The 22,218-nt window shown below is 43.7% G+C and overlaps 1 protein-coding gene across 2 annotated transcripts in view; it reads right to left on the bottom strand.

The window, feature by feature from the left end:
- The window catches only part of CUNH1orf21 (chromosome unknown C1orf21 homolog), a 179,869-nt gene that overhangs the window by 22,986 nt on the left and 134,665 nt on the right, over window positions 1-22,218 (bottom strand). Inside the window, exon 4 of one of the 2 annotated variants that reach the window (XM_070396536.1) lies at window positions 4,276-4,329. The exons of the other annotated variant lie outside the window; for it this stretch is intronic. Within the exon in view, the coding sequence (XP_070252637.1) occupies window positions 4,276-4,329 (54 nt within the window). The remainder of the gene's footprint in view (window positions 1-4,275; window positions 4,330-22,218) is intronic. 2 annotated transcript variants of the gene reach the window in all.

The raw sequence follows: 22,218 nt of genomic DNA, 5'->3' as shown, positions 1-22,218 counted from the left end.
AAAAGATACCTTCACACTCAGGGATACCCCCAGTTGGTTTTCCACATGACAGTTTCAAACAGCGCTGGGGTTCCACAGAGCTGCCCGGGGGTCCACAGAGAGGCCCAGCAGGTCAGGAACCCCTCGAACGGTTCCTACTTAGGGGCTCCATCCGTTGAAAAACGCCCCCCCCCCCTTCCTCCAAAGTGTTTGCAAACTAATGTCAGGGAGTGACAGTTTTATTTAAACAGCAGATCAAACAACTTCCTCCCCGGCTTGGAATAATTTTACTTCGTTATGAACAAAACGCCCTTGTCAGTGTCCAGAGTAAGTTGCGTTTCCCTTAGTTTCTCTGATGCTGGAGACAGTCACACCACCTGTAATGCCGCTGCTGCTCCCCACTGAGTCTTTGTGTTGTCCTGCTGAGTCTGCAAGGAGTTAGGCAGCCGCAGCCCTGTGAGGTTCCCTGAGTTGGTTCTGGGTTGGCAGTGTGGGAGAAATCTCATTTTCTTTTTTCTGGGCCCAGAACTATAAAGAAATCCCAGGGGACAGATGGATGCAGGGAGCTGGAGGCATAGAGAAAAGAAGTGGGGGTGGGAATAATAGCTCCGGAGACTGCTAACGAGGGATCTACACAGGGAAGAGACACCAAGCACTGAATATGAACTCGCAGAGCCCTCCGCCCTCCACACCGACTGTGCTGTTGTGCGCATGGGAACCGCTGCATTTCAGAAAGTACATGACAACTAGAAAAGGTTATTTATGAACCAGCATTAGGAGATTTAGGGGGACACACACATCTTTGAAACGCAGGCACACCTTCAGCTATACAATAAATGAGAACTCATTCCAGCATTTGGGGAGTGACCCGTAGAATGTACTCTGTAAGGAAACAATTTCATTCGATGTTTCATATGTGATTTCTCCAGTGGTATTAACATGAGCTAGGATACTGCCTCCTCAGATATAAAGGAATCTTGTCTGTGTCTTTTGAGTGATGATGATCCGCTGAGTCATATTCGCTCTGTGGGAATTTCTGAACGTTAACAAGTGACAAGGCCCAAGCTGTGAGATGCAATTGCTGACTTGGGCCCACCAGGATCATAATTATGCAAAGTCAACACTTCCGTTATCATTACCCACCCAAACAGATGATTAGAATTAGTAGTCTTTTGTAAGAATTATTCAGTGGTGATGAAGTTGGCCTGAAAAGTCTCTGCTTCAAGGACATTCTTTTTCTAAAAATTAAAATACAAATAAAATACAGCCACGAACCTCATTTTATATCAAGCAAATGTCAAGTGGGGCAAGTCATTTTTAAAGCACCCAATATTTTTCACATAGTTGCTTCTCAAGGCAGATTGGAAATGTTTAAAATAATCTTTGAAAAGTAAATAGTGCTTTAAGAAATTGCTCAGAAATGATTTCATTATATACCAACCAAATTAGAACAAAGGCTTTAAGATACCATGTCACCGATTACAAAGAGGAGGCCATACTGTTGTTATGAATTACACTGAGAACTCTGAGTTGAGGATATTTTCAACAAGATGATGCATCTCCAAGATTTCCAAAGGAGTAACATATACACACCCAGAGAATTAACTGATCTGGGAGAGCCATAGTCAATTCTTGCCCAACGTGTATCAGTTAGGATAGGGTAGGTTATGTTGCAATAACAAACAACCCCTAATAACAGTAGTTCCGTACTATACAAGTTTATCTCTTGCACATGATACATGTCCATGGTGGCAGGAGGCTCTGCTCATCCCACTCACAGTGGAACACAATGGCAGAGGAACCTCCTGGCCCATTCTTCACGAATACACTGTTCAATGGTACTTAAGTGCCTGACTGTGCTAAGAAAACAGAGATATAATCCTCATCCCCTAAGAAACCAACAGGAAAGTGAGATGTTTCAAAGTGAGAGAAGGACGTGTGGGGAAGTGCTGGGGGTGACACTTCACTCAGAGGAGGAGGTCAGGGTTGCTTCCTGCCGAGGGAACCGGGCAGGGCTGGGTCCAGGGGAGGAATGCATAGCCTGGTAGGAGAGGAGAGAACATGGCACTCACTGAGAACCATAACGAACCTGGTCCAGCCAGAGAGAGCCTGGGGCACCGGGAGGGTGTATGAGAGATGTGGGGGTGAGGTGGGCAGGGGCTGGACCAGGGAGGGCTGGGCCTGGGCATCTGGATTTTCCCAAAAGGCCAGAATTGTGTTTCAGAAGCAGAAGCAGAGAAGCGGTCAGGAAGCTTGTCTGTCAATCAGAAGAGGAGCGATGAAAAGCTGAATGTAGGCAAGCAGAACCCGAGTCTGGACTCCGGAGTCAGACCGCCTCTCTGCTTCCTACTGTGGGACCCTGAGCAGGTTCCACAGCCTCTGTGCGTCAGCTCCCTCACTAGTGAAATGGCAATGAAAGTAGTACCTCCTCCCCTGGGGAGCCTGTTGTACAGGAAGGCATCACAAATGACAGCCTGTAGTAATAAGACGGCTGCTCTGGGAATAGAGACGAGAATTGAGTTGTTGAGAGAACTGACGAGTGCCCACTCCATGCTAGGCGCTTTGCTAGGCTCTGAGAAAAACAAGAAAAAGACAAAAAAGACAAACAAGAAAAACATTGCCAATGCTAAATTATAATTTGAGAATTGAGAAGACTGGAGGTCAACTGACTGTGTGGGGGAGATGGAAGAGGAAAAGGTATAGTGGAGAATGACAGCCAGGTTTCTGGCTTAGCTGACACCTGTTACTCCACAGCTGTAAGGCATAATGGGTGGGCTGACTTTCCAAGTGCAGGTGTTTTTCTGGGCAGGCAAAGCCAAGGTGACATGGCTATCATGGCAAAAACAGGGCTGGTCAGAAGCGCATTTTTCTTACAGGGGATGAAACGTAAGCTTCGGGGCAGAGAAGCGGTGCGGATGGAGAGAACATCTGTCCGAAGGTCAAGAGTTGGTGGGCTGGCCTCACAGTTGTGACTCTGAGCTCAGGGCCAACTGGATCTAGGGGGCCAGGCAACGGTTCCTCTCTCTTCCCGCTTGTCACCTTGGTTTCATTCTTTTCGTGGCCTTGTGGCAACCCCAGATGCAATCCTCCCAACTCTGTGACCTAACAGGCCTTGTTAGCCCAGTTACACAAACCCCCTGCCCTTTGTCGGGTGTGACCACTGGGGGTTAGGGGGTATTTCTCAGCAGGAGTGAGGGGGTTGCTGGGAGAAATGAAGCAATAGTGACCACAACACCTTTTATTCTTCTGGCTGTGAACTCTCACCTTGAAGTTCTTTTCCCTATTACTATACATATTTTAAAATATACAAACTCTCTACTGCATGTATTATGATTTTTAAAAAGTGTATTTTTAACTTATTTTTAAATATTTTTATTGATTTCAGAAAGGAAGGGAGAGGGGGAGAGCGATAGAAACATCAATAATGAGAGAGAATCATTGGTCAGCTGCCTCCTGCATGCCACACACTGGGGATGGAGCCCACAACCCGGACATGTGCCCTGACCGGGAACTGAATGGTGACCTTCTAGTTCATGGGTCAACACTCAACCACTGAGCCATACAGGCCAGGCCAAGAGTGTACTTATTTATTTTTAACCTTTTTATGTTTTCACATATATGAGTTTTGAGTTTTTGACTGGTGGAAAATAACTAATTTTCTTTTTTTTCCATTTATTATTTCTTCCATCCCTTCTGTGATTAGTCCTGGTTAACCCTAAATTTAGATCGCTGCCCATACACTCTCTTCTATTCTCCCATCAGAGGTTGGAGCAAACAGAGGACACAAATGTTTTACTAGCACCCCCGGGCTTGCTAGCCAACACCAGCATCAATTCGTTCCTGGTATGATTATTTTACAATGTGGATGGATGGAGCCAGTCACTAGAATTCTATCCACAGTCTTGACAGACAGTAATCCAACCTGGCGTGGTTCCATTATTGATGTACTTTTAGCCTGAGGCTAGGAAAAGACTGGGTTGAAAAAGCTCTTTAAAATTGAAATAGGGTACTTAGGCAATGAAGAGTAAGCACCATTCTTTTTCTTCCCTTTTTTTTTTAGTCTCCTTTTGGAGAAACGGGTGCTGCTAGAAATATCTTCATTCTAAACTTTGCAAACAGAATTGATCCTGAAATGCTAAAAGGGGTGTGTTTAACCACCGATGCCTCTATTTGCTTATCTTCTCGAGCTTTTAGAAGCTTTCCAGAAAAGCGCCCATGCTTTCCCACGTTCCTTTCTCCACATGTCCCCTCTAATTTGTGTTCCACGCCCATAAGACACGAGATCCAAGCACTTACTGTTGCTGTGGGAGTGTGGTGGGATGGGGCCCCCTTGGGCAGCCTGACACCAAGCTGGGGAGAAAAGGCAAGAACAAATGACCTGTCATTTCTAATCTCTCTGAGGAGGCTTTCAAATTCAGGGTTTATGAAGGATACAGCAAACCTTTGGTCTACCATTACGCAAAGTGGTTTCTGAGTGTTTGATCTCCTGGTCTCCATTCTTCTCTCTCTAGACTAGCCGTGGGCAGACTACGGCCCGAGGGCGGGATCCTGCCCGTTTGAAATGAATAAAACTAAAAAAAAAAAAAAAGACCGTACCCTTTTATGTAATGATGTTTACTTTGAATTTATATTAGTTCACACAAACACTCCATCCATGCTTTTGTTCCGGCCCTCCGGTCCAGTTTAAGAACCCATTGTGGCCCTCGAGTCAAAAAGTTTGCCCACCCCTGCTCTAGACGCTACTAGGCAAATAAGTCTGAAGAGACAATTTGCTTGTTGCCTCATTCTTTGCCTCTCAACTTAGGTGAACATCTTTTCCTGAGTAAAAGGCCAAAAAGTGTGGAACTGGCAAAGAAGAAAAATATGTTCAAGTATATGCTTAAGAGCTTTAATGGACCTAGCCGGTTTAGCTCAGTGGATAGAGCGTCAGCCTGCGGACTCAAGGGTCCTGGGTTCGATTCCGGTCAAGGGCATGTACCTGGGTTGCGGGCACATCCCCAGTAGGGGGTGTGCAGGAGGCAGCTGATCGATGTTTCTTTCTCATTGATGTTTCTAGCTCTCTATCCCTCTCCCTTCCTCTCTGTAAAAAATCAATAAAATATAGTTTAAAAAAAAAGAGCTTTAATGAACGCTCCCCGTTCTTCCAAAGATCCTTGGAGATGCGTCTTGGGAGCTTAAATGTATGTTCCTTCGGGGATATAGTCAGGTGACTACTTAAAACATACAGTCTGTGCATTCAGCTCCATACATTTAAAACACTTAGTGTGTGAAAATCATATTAAGTTAGAAACATTGCTCTCCACACTCACATTTTATGACACAATTTAAACTTTTCAGGGGCACCTGACATCTGTGTTTTCACACTCAGGGTCGTCCACTATTTGAGTCTTCTAACATCGCCGCCCCTAATTCGTTCGACATAAAATGCAGTTTGGGTTGTTGTGTGCTTGCTGTCTTGGAAATTGGATTCTAAGCCACACATGCCCATTTAGTAGTGGTGAGCTCCACACTGCTCACCATTTACTGTATTATTGTGTCAAAGTAACTGTGCAAAGGCTAAGATGATTCACAGAAAGAATAACTAAGTTAGAACTTTTTTTCATTTAGAAACGAAACTGATTCTTTCAGAAGAACTTAAAATGACCCCTGACTGAAGTCAGTGTTTTAGGCTAATAGGTTTCCCCCAAACTCTGTCTTCAAAATATCAAGTGTGTCCTATACCACGTGACTCAAATACAAGGTTGCATCCACTTTTCTGAAGAATAATTTAAAAAACAAACAAAAACCCTGCCCCTATTCTGGCATCTACCATAACGTAGCAGATCACTTACAGGGTATCTTTTACCAAAATCCCAGGTTTCCTGATGAGGCTTAATAAAACCAATGGAGCCATTTTTCAACTGGGATACTGAAGTGAAATTTCACAAATATGAATGCTACATCTGTTGTGCAAAGGTCATTTGGAAACGCTAAGGGCAAAAATAACAAAAACCCAAAACAAAACAAAAACAACATGTACGTATACTGGCACATTTGCCTACATGCATGTTCTCTCCCCCCCCCGCCCCCCACGCTTTCTATCACAGTTCTTGTTATAGAAGAGAAACTCCTAGAGCACAGATATAATCATATTTAATTTGTTTCTTACGTGAGGCAGTATGTATGTATTTCACTGATGCTCCTGTGATAATCTGACAATAAACAGAGCTTTTGATTCCTTCTCAATGATGGTCTCTTCTAATTACAAAACCTTGACAACAAAAATAACAGCTGTTGCGCTGGCCAGGTGGCTCAGTTGGTTGAAGTGTTGTCCCTAACACCAGAAAGGTTTCAGGTTCAATTCCAGGTCAAGGCATGTACTCAGGTTGTGGCTTTGACCTCCTATCTGGGAGCATACGGAAGGCAACCGATTGATATTTCTCTCACATCAATGTTTCTCTCTCCCCCCTTCTCCCTCTCTTCTGTCTTACAATGAAACCTCTTATTTTTAGGCCCACTTTCATCTCCATTTCCAGAGACGTGTGGTGCCAGCAATTCCTGAGCCTTTTATTCATCCCGCAGTGTAAAAGTGGCTTTCTTGGGTTTGTTAAGTTTGTTCTCACCTCTCTCTCCCTGCTTTCCGCCTTGCAGAATGTTGATGTGTTGTATTCTGTTCTCTTGGTCTTAGAGGATCATTATTATTCCGAAGAGTCCTTTACCTGTTGTTTTCCTAGCATTTCAGAAGGAAATAACGGGGTCTACATTCTACTTGTTCTATTAATTTAACTTACACGTTGTGTACATTGTTTAATTTTACACCTGTATGCAGTCGTTACTATGATCCTCATTTAGAGCTGAGGAAACCAAGTTTCAGCAGTTTGCCCAAGGTCTCCCGGAGGGTTTGACCTCATGCCTTTCTGATATCAGAGCCCAAGCTGTAGGTCACGACCACCTGCAAGCATCCATGGTAAAATAACGGTAACAACTATTGATTGCCACTGAGCTTTCACCATGTGGTTTGTGCAATAGCTCTGTGAGCTATTAACCCATTTTATAGGTGAGGAAATTAAGTCACAGAATTGTTAAGGAGCCTTCCCAAGATCACAGAGCCCAGAGGGTCTGGCTCCAGAGGCTGTGCTCTTAACACGTCCCAAGGTCACAGTTCAATATACTACGTCTACCTTGTAGATTTCCACAATCTACTTTAGGAACCTACTTAGCTCTGCTCTTTTCTCTTTCCTACATGACTTACTCCAAAAGAAAACAAAAACCTCCTTACACCAGCCAACCAAAGCAGAGAGAGAATAGAAGACAGCCAGAGTTAAAGTAAAATCATTTTGAAAATATTTGCACAAGAAATTATTCTACTATATTACGTATCCTCTGTTTACAGTGACTTTCAGACATTCAATTCAGGAATAATGTGAAGAATGTGCCAATATAACCAGACACATAAAAAACATCACTTTTGCCCTAACCAGTTTGGCTCAGTGGATACAGCATCGGCCTGTGGACTGAAAGGTCCCAGGTTCGATTCCGGTCAAGGGCATGTACCTTAGTTGTGGGCACATCCCCAGTAGGGGGTGTGCAGGAGGCAGCTGATCGATGTTTCTCTCTCATCGATGTTTCTCACTCTCTATCCCTCTCCCTTCTTCTCTGTAAAAAAAAAATCAATACATTTTAAAAAAATCACTTTTTAGAGAAGAAACGACAACTAGAATTTGCTTCCTAGTGATAGCCTAAAACTATGTATGCTAGGGGGCGCTATTGAACAATTTTAGGGGTTGTGTTCATTGGTGTTCTTGGGATTTGCATGCAGTTGAGCTTTGGGGTAAGGAGAGCTTATAATTTTTAATTGAAACCTGTTTAACCTCAGCCTGGTAACTGTTAGTCAACACAATACTTTACTGCAGGAGAAATTTTAAAATAAGTTACATTCATTATATGTACAGTTCCTTCTTATTCATGCAGAGGCATTAATCACACATTATTTTCTCTTCCACCTGCAAATCTGAGAACTCAATTAAAAGATAATGAATTGGAGGTGTTAAACGCAAAGAGGGTGTCACTGTTTCTAGAGCATTATTGATGGTGAAAAGACTGTGTCTCGGGGCAGTTAATAGAATCTGTGAGCTAAAGGAAGCACAGAACCAAATTAGTGGAACCAAATCATTAGCAATCAGGAAATCTTAGTTCTAACTCCGTTGCTCCACAATTAAGCTAAATTACCTAAGTACATGTTAATAAATCATGATGCTGTAAATACATAGGATTAGGAAGGTTAGAAAAGCACAGCAGTGCTTATGCTGAATGTGGCCACACACGCTCAGTCCAAAGTAGAAAACGGAATGTAGTTAACACATAAAAGGCCAAAGGACATGCAGACCCACATCCAAAGGCGATACAACTAGGAATTAATATACATCCTTCTATAAATGTAGGTAAGTATATATCCTTCTCTGAATTTTCAATAGTGGTCTAAAATTTTTTTTGTTCTGCAAACTGATGGTTGCCAGATGGCAGGGGTTGGGGGACTGGGTGAAAGAGGTTAAAGGGAATAAGAAGTACCAATTAGTAGTTACAGAATAGAAATGGGGATGTAAAGTACAGCATAGGGAATACAGTCAATAATATTGCAATAACTATGTACGGTGCCAGGTGGGTACTAGACTTATCTGGGGGATCACTTGGAAAGGTGTAAAAATGTCTAACCACTAAGCTGTACACCTGAAACTAATATAATATTAAAAGTCAACTGTCGCCCTAGTTGGTTTGGCTCAATGGATAGAGTGTTGGCCAGCGGACTGAAGGGTTCCCGGTCCGATTCCGGTCAAGGGCATATGCCCGGGTTGCACACTTAGTCCCCATTGCGGGAGGGCCAGGGGGAAGTGTGCAGGAGGCAGCCAATCAATGATTCTCTCTCATCATTGATGTTTCTATCTCTCTTTCTCTCTCTCCCTCTCCCTTCCTCTCTGAAATCAATAAAAAAATATTAAAAAAAGTCAACTGTCAATGAAAAATAAAAAAAAATTTTTAAAGTATCTGTTCCAGAATTGTTCCCACTACACAAAATAATTTTAGGAGAAGCTGTTTAAAATTTTTTTGAATGAACATTATCTAGTAAGTCCAGCACTGAACACATTTGCAGAACTTTACCACTTGCTTCTTAAAAGGAAACGAAGTAGAACTGTCTACGCTGAAAGGCGCTGTGCGGAAAATAACAATTGACCGAGATATGACTGTGTGTCCCCTCATGGCTCATTCATCGCTTCTCCCCATGGAGGAAAGGACTTGAAGTTGAAGGCCATGCGTTAGGCACAGCTCTGATATGTTATGCAGCTCCTACAGCAGTTTATGCAAAAGGAACTCAGTGAGCACTTTGTTGACTGAGAAGTTGTACAGACAGAAATGTGAGCTAATAAATGAGCCCCTGGAGTTCAGCCAAGTTCACGGGTGTACTCCTATGTAGTTCAGGGCGGGCTATGACTCTCCTAACTGTGGCTTAATAGTGGAGGTGAACAGCCCAACACCATTTCGCTAAAAGAACCACTGACCTTCTTGAAAATTACTAAGTCAAACATAATCTTTTCCTCCCCGCTCTCAAGTCCAAGATCATGATTGCTTACGATTAGGAGGCCTGACAGCTTTTGGAGTAGGATGGAGGTGAAGTGGATTTTCCTGCTACGCACGAAACCACGGGACTCATTCCATGTGTTCGTTTTTAAAAACCACTTAGTTTGTGCTTGGAAATAGCTTTCAGCGGCATACACAACACATAGGTCCTTTCTCAGCTGGCAACTTGGAAACTACTATTCTGGGACACAGACTAAAAAAAGAAAACCCTGAAAGCCTTTTGGTGGGTGTATATGGGATGATTTTTTGAAAAAAAAAAAACAAACACAAAAACTAGGGGGAAAAAAACCTAACGTGTTATATTTAAAGAATTCCTAAGTATATACCCATTCATTCAGTAGGCAATGTCAGACTTGTAGAGCCAAAAGTTACGTTTCAGGGACCAAGTTGAAGGATTTAGGAGAGAAAACACGTTGAGGGTGATAGTGGGGCAAGTGAACTCGTTATGTCCTTTAATTCACATCTATGGATCCTAAAATGCCAGCTTTGGGCTTCATCTTATCACTAAATGTATGTTGCCACCCAGGTAACATCTACCTAATTATATCAGGTCAGGGGCCTGTAGCCCTGCTCAAGGTGGTTTGGGGAGGTTTAGCAGGTATCCTCTCCACCCCCACTCCTGAAGCCCAGCCTCAGATATGGATATTGGGGGGCAGGCACGCTCCTGCATCTTTGAGGAGGCAGAGGGTTGAGTGATGGAACCAGCTCTGAAATGCACGAAAATGCCTCTGGCTTGGGCACTGGGCCACTCAGCTTGGGTGAGGCAACCCCCTGCCATGCCAATTTCTCCTGAATAAATAGGGTCAATGACCTGGTCACGATGATCTCCACCCACACTGGGTTATTCCACAAAGACTGGGAATGATATCTACTTAGCAACAAATTTCTCATTGAGAACACAGGTAGCACTGCACACAAGAGTGCTTAGGCAATGCTTAACAGAATGAGGAACATAAACAGTTTTCAAAGGCCCTTATGCACATCAGAGAGCATCGTTTACATATAGGCAACCGACAGACTAATTAAAAAGAATTCCCGTCTGTTCATTAAAATGGGCCCAAATGTAAGAGCCGCCATTCGTCACCATCTCATTAATCTATAATCAAAGAATTGTTCAGGGTGAAGGGAAGAATTAATTTCATAGGAGCATCTTGGCCAGGGACTGGGTCCTTCGAGAGGTGGTGAGCGAGGGATCCTGCCTGTCACACGGGAGGGTTCAGGGAGCCTGCTTCTGGGCATTCATGGCTTGCTGGCCTAGAATCCATGGCAGGGAGAGACTGGTTACCCCACCGAGGTAGCCAATGACTCTTTCAGCTAATTACAGATTTCCCGGGGAGGGGGGATACTCTAACACCTGGAAGGAAAGAAGTCTGAATTTCCTTAAAAATATTCTGATTTGCCTTTTCTTTCGGCTCATAGGAACCAGTCGAGATGTGCTGTCAGTCCAAGGAAGCGCTACTAGGAATTCTGACTTTATATACATCTGAGAAACACGTCCCCGTAGGTAAACGTAAAAGGCTCTTGCAAAAATATTGTGTGTCTTTCTTTGGTGCTTGGAAGTTCCAAGCCTGAATTACCCTTCAGTTTCATCCCTTTCTCTCCTCTGAGTGAAATAATCCGCTATCTATGAAGCACTAAATGGGACAGGCACGGTGCTGTATCGTCTCTTAAGGCAAAGTAAACAGAAATCTCTTTTTCTTTTTGGCCTCTTCTACTGAGCAGGAAAATGTGACTCATCGTGATTGCTGAATGCAGGTCAACTCTGTATCGGGCATCTCACATGAATTCTTGCTCCCCCTTCAAGTCACTTGGCATCTTGCTGCCTGCCTGCCACAGCAAGTACCTACCGGGGACTCCTTCTCCACACGCCACAGATAAGGAAATTCAAGCTCGGAAAAGATCAGGCAACTTAATTTTCATGGTCACCTGGGTAGGCGCTGGCAGAGTCTGAGTCTAACAGTCAGCCTGACTCACCTCTTCCACCTTCAGGGCAGCATGACTGACTAGCGGTGACTGGCGCTGAGCTCTTGCCAAACTATGTCCAAAGGTTTTACGTGTATTAACTGAGTGAACCTCGCAGCGTTCTATGAGGAAGTTCTACTATGATTCTTACAGTCACCATTTCAGATGAAGGAACAGAGAGCTTACGGACCCAACCCCAGCTTACACAAAGTTTCTCAGTGGATTCCAGACGCCCAACACCCAGAGGGGCACCTGGTGACCTGGGGCAGCCTGGTGACCCCACCCGGAGTGGCTGCTGGCCGCCAAAGGGCCCTGTGTCCAGGATGCTGAGAAGGGTCCTTTTACTGGGTAGATGGTTGCACAAGACCTCTGACCTTCTTCCAGCGAGATGCTTGTGTTCGAAACCTAATGGATTACATATATTTTGATTTCCGAATTCCTGGAGAATGGGTAATTTAAGAAAAAATCCCAGCAGTTACCCTGGTAAATAAAAGAATGCACGCTTTGTCACTCTGCCAAGATCAAATGAGAGCCCCAGGGAAACCAGCAGTCCTCACACACACAGGTCTGGGCCACAGAAATCATAAGGGCAAGTTACTGATGGACGGTAGAGATTGTCCATGCTGGGACACATGCTGAAGAGGAAAACGGAGAGCTAAGGTGAGAACAGTAAGTTGAGCTTCTACTTCCAGGGCTGCTAATGTGTCAGCGAGAAGAGGGAAGGGGAGACAGGACAAGGGCTGGCATGACCCGGCTCTTCGAGAGCTGGCCATGGCCAATGCAGGTGGCGGCCCGTTGCTCTTATCATTTCGAATACCAAGAAGGTAAAGCAGGACATATGATAGATTTTTGTTGTTGTTGTTAATCCTCACCCAAGGATATTCTTTCCCATTGATTTTTAGAGAGACGGGAAGGGAGGGAAGGAGGGGGAGAAAGAGAGAGAAACATTGCTATGAGAGTGAGACACATCAATTGGTTGCCTCCTGCATGTGCCCCAGCCAGGACAGGAAATTTGCAACCTGGGTACGTGCCCTTGACTGAGAATCGAACTTACTGCCCTTTGGTGCACAGGCTGACGCTCTAACCACTGAGCACACTGGCCAGGGCCGTATGCTAGATTTTATATAAAGACCTGTGCCTGAATTCATATAAAAAAAGGGCTAGTCCCAATGTCCTTTTAGGACAACTGCATGCAGGCGCAGTCCCACCCAAATGCCCCACTTCACAAAACCTGACTAGCTGCGCCCCAATCCCAGTGGGTCATCCAGAACTCGAGGCTCCATGAGCCACATTCTGTGGTAGTACTACAAGTGAAATTACCTTAAGAAAGAACCAAATGAACATATAATCAAAGAGCGCTAAAATCAATGGAAAATAAAACTTGGAGAGAAAGATGTTTTAAATTGGGCCTCTCATCTCCTCCCCCTGCCCTCTGCCCTCCTACCCTCCAGATTAACTAAAGAACTTATATGCATATATGCATAACCCATGGACACAAACAATAGTGCGGTGAAGGCCTGGGTAGGGGACAGGAATGGGGTGAAAGAGGTCAATGGGGGGAGGGGGAAAGCGGACATCTGTAATACTTTCAACAATAAAGATAAATTGTAAAAATAAAATAAATTGGGCCTTTAAGGCTAACGGCAACACTTACAAGAACAAGAATGGATCAATCCATGACCCCCACACTGATATTCGTGCGAGTCCGGAGACTAACGCATATCGTCGTGAATTCTGATTGGACAGGCAATCCTGGGAGTCAGGGCAGCTCCCGTGCCTGCAAATACAGCCGCTAACGTTCACAAGTGGACGTCATGTTTGCCAACGAGGAGAAACTCTTTATTGTTCAAAGCAAGATAAAAACTGACAGGAAAGTAACCCCGCAACTAGCATTCCGGGAACAGAGTGGGAGGGGAAATGACATAAAGGTTAGTAAGCCTTGTGATGGCCAGGGCCACTTTTATCCCAGGGTGACTCAGTTGGACAAAAAATAGAAGCGATTGTCTGAGCCAAGACAATCTCCCATTCATCGTTCCCTTCCTAAAATTATAGCCATCTTCCCGAACAGTAAAGATCACCTTTTTTTTTAAAATCCTCACCCGAGGATATGTTTTGTTTTTTAAATTAATTTTAAAAAGAGAGGAAGGGAAAGAGAGAAACATCAATGTGAGAGTAAATCATTCATCGGCTGCCTCCTGTACACGCCCGAACCGGGGATGGAACCCACACCTAGGTATGTGCCTTGATTGGGAATTGAACCCGCAACCTCTTGGTGTACAGGATGACGCTGCCCTTGACAGGGGATCGAACCTATGTCCCTTCGGTGCACAAGCCGATGCTCTAACCACTTAGTAACACCGGCTAGATTTTATATAAGACCTCTGCCCGAATTCCTATTAAAAAGGTTGGAGTATGGTTCTTGCTGCAGCCTGGTCCTCCTGTCACGGTGCCGATATCACCTTTGTAAGGCTGGTTCTGTTTCCCTGTCTTCACTCTTTCTCAACACACAGGATTGTTGCAAAACAAAACTTAACAGCCTTTTTTTTTCTGGTTAAAAGCATTACACGAGTACGCAAACCTGAAACAAGAACGAGCCGTGGTCACAACTGGTAGTGATGGCGGCAGGTTCCTTCCTTCCTGTTTTGGTTTTAAGTAGAGGGGCTGTCCCAATTCTTTCTTTGGGTTGGCCTAGCCCCTGGCAGGGGCCTTGCTCCCCGCCCTGGGCCCAGACCCATGAGAGGCATCAGCCTTCTTCAAACAAAGCCTCCTTTCACCAGGAGAGGCTCTGTGTCTCTGCTCTGGACACGGGAACAGGTTTTTGGACATGTTTTGCTGACATGCTAAGCCGTGTATGTCAACAGGCAGGGCAGGTTCCTATTCTCAGGTTGGGAGACTCGAGTCCTGCCACAGCTGCAGGCAACTCTCACAGGCCTCGGTTTATGTGTCCAAGAAGCCAGATCAAACCCTGTGAGCACTTAGACAGTGGTGAACACTGTGAAAGCCTCTCAGAGTGTGTGTGTGTGTGTGTGTGTGTGTGTGTGTGTGTGTACATGTGTGTCTGTGTCTGTCTGTGGTTGGGTGTGCGTATGTCTGTGTCTATGGGTGTGTTTGGGGGGATGAGGGAGAGGAGTGAGCCACTGCTAATTAGGATAACATTTCTTACGTATCTTTCTAGAATACAGTCCAAAACAAAGCAGAAAGGAAGCAGCAAAGCTTTATCTCCCTCCAGCAGCCGTCCCAGGCTGGGGCTGAAGTGAGTTCACCTCGGGGTCCATTGTGTGCAGATGGCCCTGCGGGCTGCTCCACCGTGACCATTTGTCCCGGGCACAGCGCTGCCTCCAGGGAAACTGTTTCCTGCCGGAGGCTTGTTGAAAGCCCCAGTGTCAGGGGAGCTGCAGGCACTTTTCCTCACTTGGAACGTCTGATTTGGTCCAGCCTCCCACCCACCCACACTCTCCCTCAGATCACACCCCCTGACCTGGGAGTGAAACCAAGGGAGCTTTTACCAAAAGCCTAGAAGAATTTGTGAGCGCTGGTAGCTGTGGTCCCGTGTGTGCATGTGAGTGTGCAGGCAGATGATGTGTCTGTGCAGGCATGTGTAGTCAGTGTGTGCATGAATGCACGTGAGTGTGCACACATTCCTACATGTGCAGAGAAGACTGGTAATGCAGTTCCCAGAATGGTGGGCTTGGTGAGGATTCTTCCAGAAGGAAAGCAGCAGCATCGTGGTGTGGACACTGATGCCCTTGGTTTGGGTCCTGAGGGACTGCATTGGTGCCGGCACCAGAAGCAGCTCAGAGGGACCTCTGCTGGCACTGATGGCTTCTTGGGTCTGGGAGTCCCGTAGAAGATTCCACAGGAAGCCAGGGAGAGTGGCTGAGGGGCCGGGGGCGGGCTGGCGGTGCCACCTGGTAGTGTTGAACTCTCTTCTAAGTCACCTATCAGATATCTCCTGGAAGTCCCAGGAATAGCTCAGGAACCTCAAAAAAGGAGCGGGGGGAGGGGGGGGGGGGAATCTGCTCCAATATATCAGAGAGAGGCAGAGATTCACTCCTTCATCCATTCGTTAGTTCATTCATTCATTCATTCCGCAGAAATGGAACTGTGGACTAGCTATGTGCCAGGCATTGTTCTAGGGGCTGAGCAGGGTGGAAAAAGAGAAAAGCTCATGTCCTAATAGAGCTTTCATTATAGAGAATTCCACAAGCAATAAAAATGAGCAAACATATCAAAGTAATATCAAATCCAATCCAATCCTGAGAAATAGTTAAGAAGAGAATACAGCAGGCTAACCGAGAGGGGAGTTGGTGGAGAAGACTACCATTTAGCTGGGAAGGTCAAGGTCTCTGGAATTAGAGAAATGTCTATATCATTGTTAGAAACACACAGACACACTACACTTTTGAACTTTATAGTAAACTATAAAAAGTTTGAATTTTTGTTTCCACTTTCAAGAATCTTCCAACCATTGAATTAAAAGAATCTTATTACAGACCCATTTAAGATACAAAGAATTTTTAAGGAACTGTTCATAATTTTTATTGTATTTAAATGTTATTTTATAAATTATGAATCAAAGGAAGTGGGCCATAAATTAAAGTTTACAAATCTTTGCTACATACAGACTTCTTTGTATTGATGTTTGCTTTATTAATTGAATGGATAGATAGATGAATGAATGAATGAATGAATGAGGCCCTATATAACCCCGTTAACAAATGTGTTCAAAGCCATCTCTTTTAAACTTGACTTTGAAGCCTCTACTTAATGTAAAATGGGAGTAAAAACCATAACCATACGATTGTGAAGATAAAATAGCGCATTTAAAGTGTGGAGCACAGATCTGGGCAAACAGTAAGCAGGCATTGACATTTTTTTGATTGAAGAATAAACAGTAGGATGTGATTTATGTGAATTCTAAACTAGTTTTCAAAAATAAAAATTAAAGACAGCCTGTGAAATAACTTCTGAACCTAGGATTATTAATAGAAATCCGGCAGTCATTCTCAAGAAAAAATGAAATTAGTTTGTTTCCCTTGGACTTATTAAGAGAGTTTAAAACTATTTCCCCCCCTAACCTAAAACAACAGAATGTATCTTTCCTCACCCTGGTTCTGTGAAAAGCCACCCCAGATCACATTAACAGTCAAGAAGATACACTCCGCAGGCCTCAGGGCCCTCAGCACATGTGCAGAGATTTGGGATTCAAATGTACACTGAGCATCTATTATGCGTCCCGGGCAAGGGCCAGGACCTTTAGAGACGCATTTCTCCAATGTATTCATTTTTAACCAATAGGCCAGGAATATACGGCAATGACCTGTTTCCTGAGCAGCTGTGTTCCTTCTGAGGGTCGTATGATAAAAATGTTTAATTTACTTTGATATCAATACCAAATATGCTGTTGCTGTTGTTTTTCGGATAAGTTAATATCTTCATAGTATAAAATAAACCACTTGTGAAAACTACTGAGAGCCTTTTCTAACTGGGAATCTATAATAATAAAAGCGTAATATGCAAATCAACCAAACGACCGAACAGCAGAACGACTGTCTGGACGACCATACTATGACACGCACTGGCGCCAGGCCAGCGAAGGTGGGTGCGATACAATTGGTTGGGGGCGCCTGCCACTGCCCCATGATTGCTCCACAGAGGGAGGCCCAGGCCACCGGCCAGCAGGGCGATCAATCAGGAGGCTCTGGGATCTCCACAAAGAGGGAGACCCAGGTGACTCTCCGCAGAGCAATCGATGGTGTGTTTGTGTGGGGGGCCCTCCGTGGAACTGGGAACTGGGGTGTGTGGCAGCGTATGTGGGCAGCCCCAGGCCAAGGTGGTGCGGGCGGGGGGCTGGGGCCGGGAGGCAGCCAGAGCTACAAGGGCCCCAGCAGCCGGGGCTGGGAAGGCCTACCCTTGCATGAATTTCATGCATTGGCCTCTAGTATTTCTTATATTTGTTTTACATCTCTTTGCTCCTCTCTTTTCTTTCTCTCTGCTTTTTATCTACACAACTGGAATTTTGTAATTAAACATTCTTTGAACAAATGATGTTAATGGCTTATATTGTTTCAGGATAATATTGGGGACTTAGGTTATTTCCAGATTTCCACCATAACAAGTAATGCTGCAATAAGTATTTTTATACACATCTTTGACTACATTCTTCTTAGAGTTAAGAATTATTTGACCGATTTGAATACGTGCACCTCATGGCTTGAAATATTTCCATCCGGAAAGGCTGTAACAATTTACACCCTCAGCAGGAGGATATGAGGGTCTGGCCCACTCTACCTTGGCCAGAATTGACGGCATGACTTTAAAAACACAAAAAAGGGTCACGAAAATGTTGTCAATTTCCTAGACAAAAACAATTATCTTAGTGTCTTCATAAATCTTTTTTCTTTTTGCTATTAATAAGGTTAGTCTTCTCCTCCCTCTATGTATATTTTCTTTTATAAACTGTCTATTTCATATCCTTGGCTCATTTAAAAAACTAGATTGTTAGGAATATCCTTATTGTCTGACAAAAACATTTTCTGTTAAAGAAGTTAAATCTTTTTCTATAATATTTGTTAATTTCTGTAAATATTTGTTGCAAATATTTTTTTATGGGGCGGTATTTACCTTTAAATGTTTACTGTACTTTTGGATCTAAGGAGGAGTTTCTGATTTGCATACATTAGGCATGAGTCATTTCTGCCCTGTCCAGTGCCCCTTTCTGTCCAATTCACATCGTTTTCTTAGAGAATTTGCTCCTGCCCAGAGTAGGCAATGGGTCTTGTCTCCTGCCAACCAAGGCTGATGGATCCAGGGTGGGACAGCCAACCAGAAGGACAGACACAGGTTGTGTAACTGGACGCAGATCCAGTGCTGGGATTCCTGGTCCTTCCAGATCCCAGGGTCACTCTTCCATGTCAGCCCAGGGAAGGCCCCGTCCGATCACAGTCCCTGCCCTTGGATTATCCGGATCCCTCGCCTGTAAACCCTCCACTTACTTGTGGTATTTTGACTTGGTTTGGTTCCTCACATTCATAACGATCTTTGCTAAAATATGATGAACTAAAGTAATTCTTTCCCTTGTGGCTTCTTCCACTGCTTTCATATTTCAAAATCCTTCCCCATCCTAGTCTTGGTTAAATATTCACCTATTTTTGTTCCTAGACTAAGAAAAACAAAAAACAAAACCCAACATTAAAAAAAACTCATATAATTCTCTAGTTCTCTGAAGTTTATTTTGGTATGTGGTTTGCTGAATAATTCTTTTCTTTTCCCATTGGTTTGCTGTGTTCCAGTGTTCATAAATGTGTGTGTGTGTGTGTGTGTGTGTGTGTGTATTTCTGGCTATTTAGTCTGTTCCATTGATTCCTATGTCTGCAATATAATTTTAATTATCACAGCTTTAGTATATATTTTAATATTTGAGATTAAAAGTTCCTTTTCACCATTCTTTGAAAAATTTCCTAGCTACCCTGCCCAAAACTATTTTGCTATCAGAAGATATGTTGTTGTGTGGGTTTTTTTTGGGGGGGTGGGGAGGGAGTTGTGAGTGGAGGAAATGGCATTTTGTCAAAGAATACAAACTTTCAGTTATATTATGAGTAAGTTCTGGAGATCTAATGTACAGCATGGTGACTACAGTTCATACTTCTGCATTGTGTACTTGAAATTTACTAACAGAGTAGATCTTGAGTGTTCTCACTATGAGGTGTGTTCACTAACTTGATTTTGGTAATTATTTCACAGTGTATACATATACTAAATCACATTGTGCACCCTAAATATATATAATTTTGTCAATTATACATCAATAAAGCTGGAAAAACTCTATTAAAAATCGATTTTTTTTTCATCATGTCACTAACTCAAGCTCTCGACACAGTCAGTTGAGCACAGGTAGCTATGGTCCATATTTATGAAACTAGAAGAGACTTAACTGACTCTGACCCTTGATCATCAGCTGTCAGATTACACTAAGAAGGTGGCTAAGAGAAATTTAGCAAATTAGAAAAAAGGCAGCATTATAATTTGCCTTAAAAAAATTGAGTAGACTACACAATTAAAATAATCTACTTTCCTTCCAAAAGGTCTTTAAAATGGACATTAACAGACATTACAATGTGATCTGGAACAATATGCTTTCCTGGACATTTAATTAATGTTTGGGTGTTTTTGATACTATTGGGTTTTACACCCCACAACATATAATAGTTCTTGGTAACCTTAAGGAAAAACATCCATCCACATCTCCAGTCCTTTAGCCATAGTTAGGAAGGTGCTTTTTACATATGACTAGGTATTTTTAGTGACAGGTATGTTCATCTAAAATTACACTGTATGACTACGTAAAAATAAATAGGAGATTTAGTCATTTGGGGACTTTATGGATACATTTTGTATTAAAAAGAAGAGTGATGGGCTAGGGAAAGAACACCTAAACACCTGCTAGGAATGTCCTGGAGCCGCCAGGCCGGCAGTACCTTTTCGGCTGAATTTTCACACATCACAAAAGCAATCAAACAAAAAGAAAAAAACCCACAGAAATATCCGCCAGGCAGAAAATCAGTGGGGAATGCAATGTTATTAACAGAAACTTAGCAGAACATTAGAGGATAAAATATTTAAAATGCAACAACTAGCCGAAACCGGTTTGGCTCAGTGGATAGAGCGTCGGCCTACGACTGAAAGGTCCCAGGTTCGATTCCGGTCAAGGGCATGTACCTGGGTTGCGGGCACATCCCCAGTGGGGGATGTGCAGGAGGCAGCTGATCGATGTTTCTGACTCTCTATCTCTCTCCCTTCCTCTCTGTAAAAAATCAATAAAATATATTTAAAAAAATAAAATAAAATGCAACAACTAAAAAGGTAAAAACGTTAGTCTATATGATCCCTTCCCTTACTTTATGTATTTAATACACATATTTCAATATACATCCTGATTCCCTTTGAGGTCAACATTTCAGATTGTTACGAATGTCGAACAATCCCCCCTGAGTCTGATAGTCACCCACACCATCTTCCTAGAGAAGAGTATATTCATTCTGGTTGTTCTCACGGATGATGGGATATGTTCAGTTAACCTATTCAAGTTTTTAAACGAGTAAGATGTTGGCTACAGTTTTAAATACCTGAAACGCTGCCAAAATAAAACAGAAAAACCCATTTGGCTTAATTTTCTCGACTTTGTATGTGGGAGGGGACATTCCTGCGGTTGTGTGTGTGTGCATATGCGTGCGTATATGCGTGTGTGTGTGTGCGCGCGCGCTGGTGGTGGGGAAGGGAACAGAGAGCTTCCTTATAACTTCCTAAATTCCCCCTGTGGTTCTCAGAAACCATGTTCCCAACAGCAAGCCCAAGGACTTGTCCAGAGCATGCATTCCATTTGCAGTTTCTTCTTTCAAGAAAGAAAAATATAAATTTGTATGTATCTTTAATCGGAAAGGAAGTAGGATCATAAAGACACACTTAAATAAAGATGGATTATATTTACAGACAGAAAAGAAGGCAGAATAATTCAGACCCTGTATAAATAAAGGAATAATATTCCAGTTGAAATTTCTGAGCTTGGCGTTCAAGGCCACCCTCAAGCTGGCTCTATTGCCTAGTCCAAGGCGATCCTGCCCTTATGGTCTGGACGCCTCTGGCTGCTCTGGCTTCATCTCCACCTACCCTTGCCCTCAATCTCCGTCTCTAGTCTCAGTTCCTGGAACATCCTAGACCAGTGATGGCGAAACTATGACACGCGTGTCAGAGGTGACACGCGAACTCATTTTTTTGGTTGATTTTTCTTTGTTAAATGGCATTTAAATATATAAAATAAATATCAAAAATAGAAGTCTTTGTTTTACTATGGTTGCAAATATCAAAAAACTTCTATATGTGACACGGCACCAGAGTTAAGTTAGGGTTTTTCAAAATGCTGACACGCCGAGCCCAAAAGGTTCGTCATCACTGCTCTAGACTCTCTCCGCCTTTGGGGACTCCAAGAAGCAGTTTTTCTCTGTCTGGAACTCTGGATGGTCCTCCCCATCATCCCTCCTCCATCGTTTCATTAACACCTACTCATCCTTCAGGTCTGGTCCCAGCCATCCCTGACCCTCCAGGTGGGCCCGGCTCCCAGGGCCCAGTGGCTGGGCAGACTGTGTTCTCAGTAAGGGCTCCTAGTCAAGTGGGGGGGAGGGGAAGGCTGTTCTACTGGCCGAGTCACGTGCCCTGGTACTAGGCAGTATCTGCCTGGACATAGAGATTCCTTTGTGCAAACCAGAAAAAGACTCCAACAGCTTGCCAAACTGAGTTCTCACAGGTTTGCACATACCTGGAGGGGCTGCCTTTTAGTTTGTCTATCAAGAGGGGGTGCCTTTTTCTCATTTGCACAAAGGCACTGTATCATTGGCTTTGTGCGTTTCCCTGCTTTATATACACACTGGGATTTTTCATTCACAGCATTTATTAAAGTATGTAGTCATTGACTGGTGTGCTTAATTGCGTAGTATCGGTCTCTTACACTAGACAGTGAAATCTACTAGGGCAATCGCCACGGGATTTTGCTCAAAATTCTACTTCCAGTTCCTAGCACAGTGTTTGGCATACAGTAGGTGCTAAATGCATATGAATGGAGTAAATTAATAGAGAAGAGAGCCATGGAGATGCTGTCCTGGAAGAAATAAC

Source organism: Myotis yumanensis, unplaced genomic scaffold, assembly GCF_028538775.1.
Source record: "Myotis yumanensis isolate MYYU_CA2020_CCGP unplaced genomic scaffold, mMyoYum1.0.hap1 SCAF_17, whole genome shotgun sequence".
In the NCBI taxonomy this organism is placed as follows: Eukaryota; Metazoa; Chordata; class Mammalia; order Chiroptera; family Vespertilionidae; genus Myotis; species Myotis yumanensis.
The sequence above is the reverse complement of the archived record's forward strand: the minus strand, read 5'-3'. Positions and strand labels throughout refer to the sequence as shown.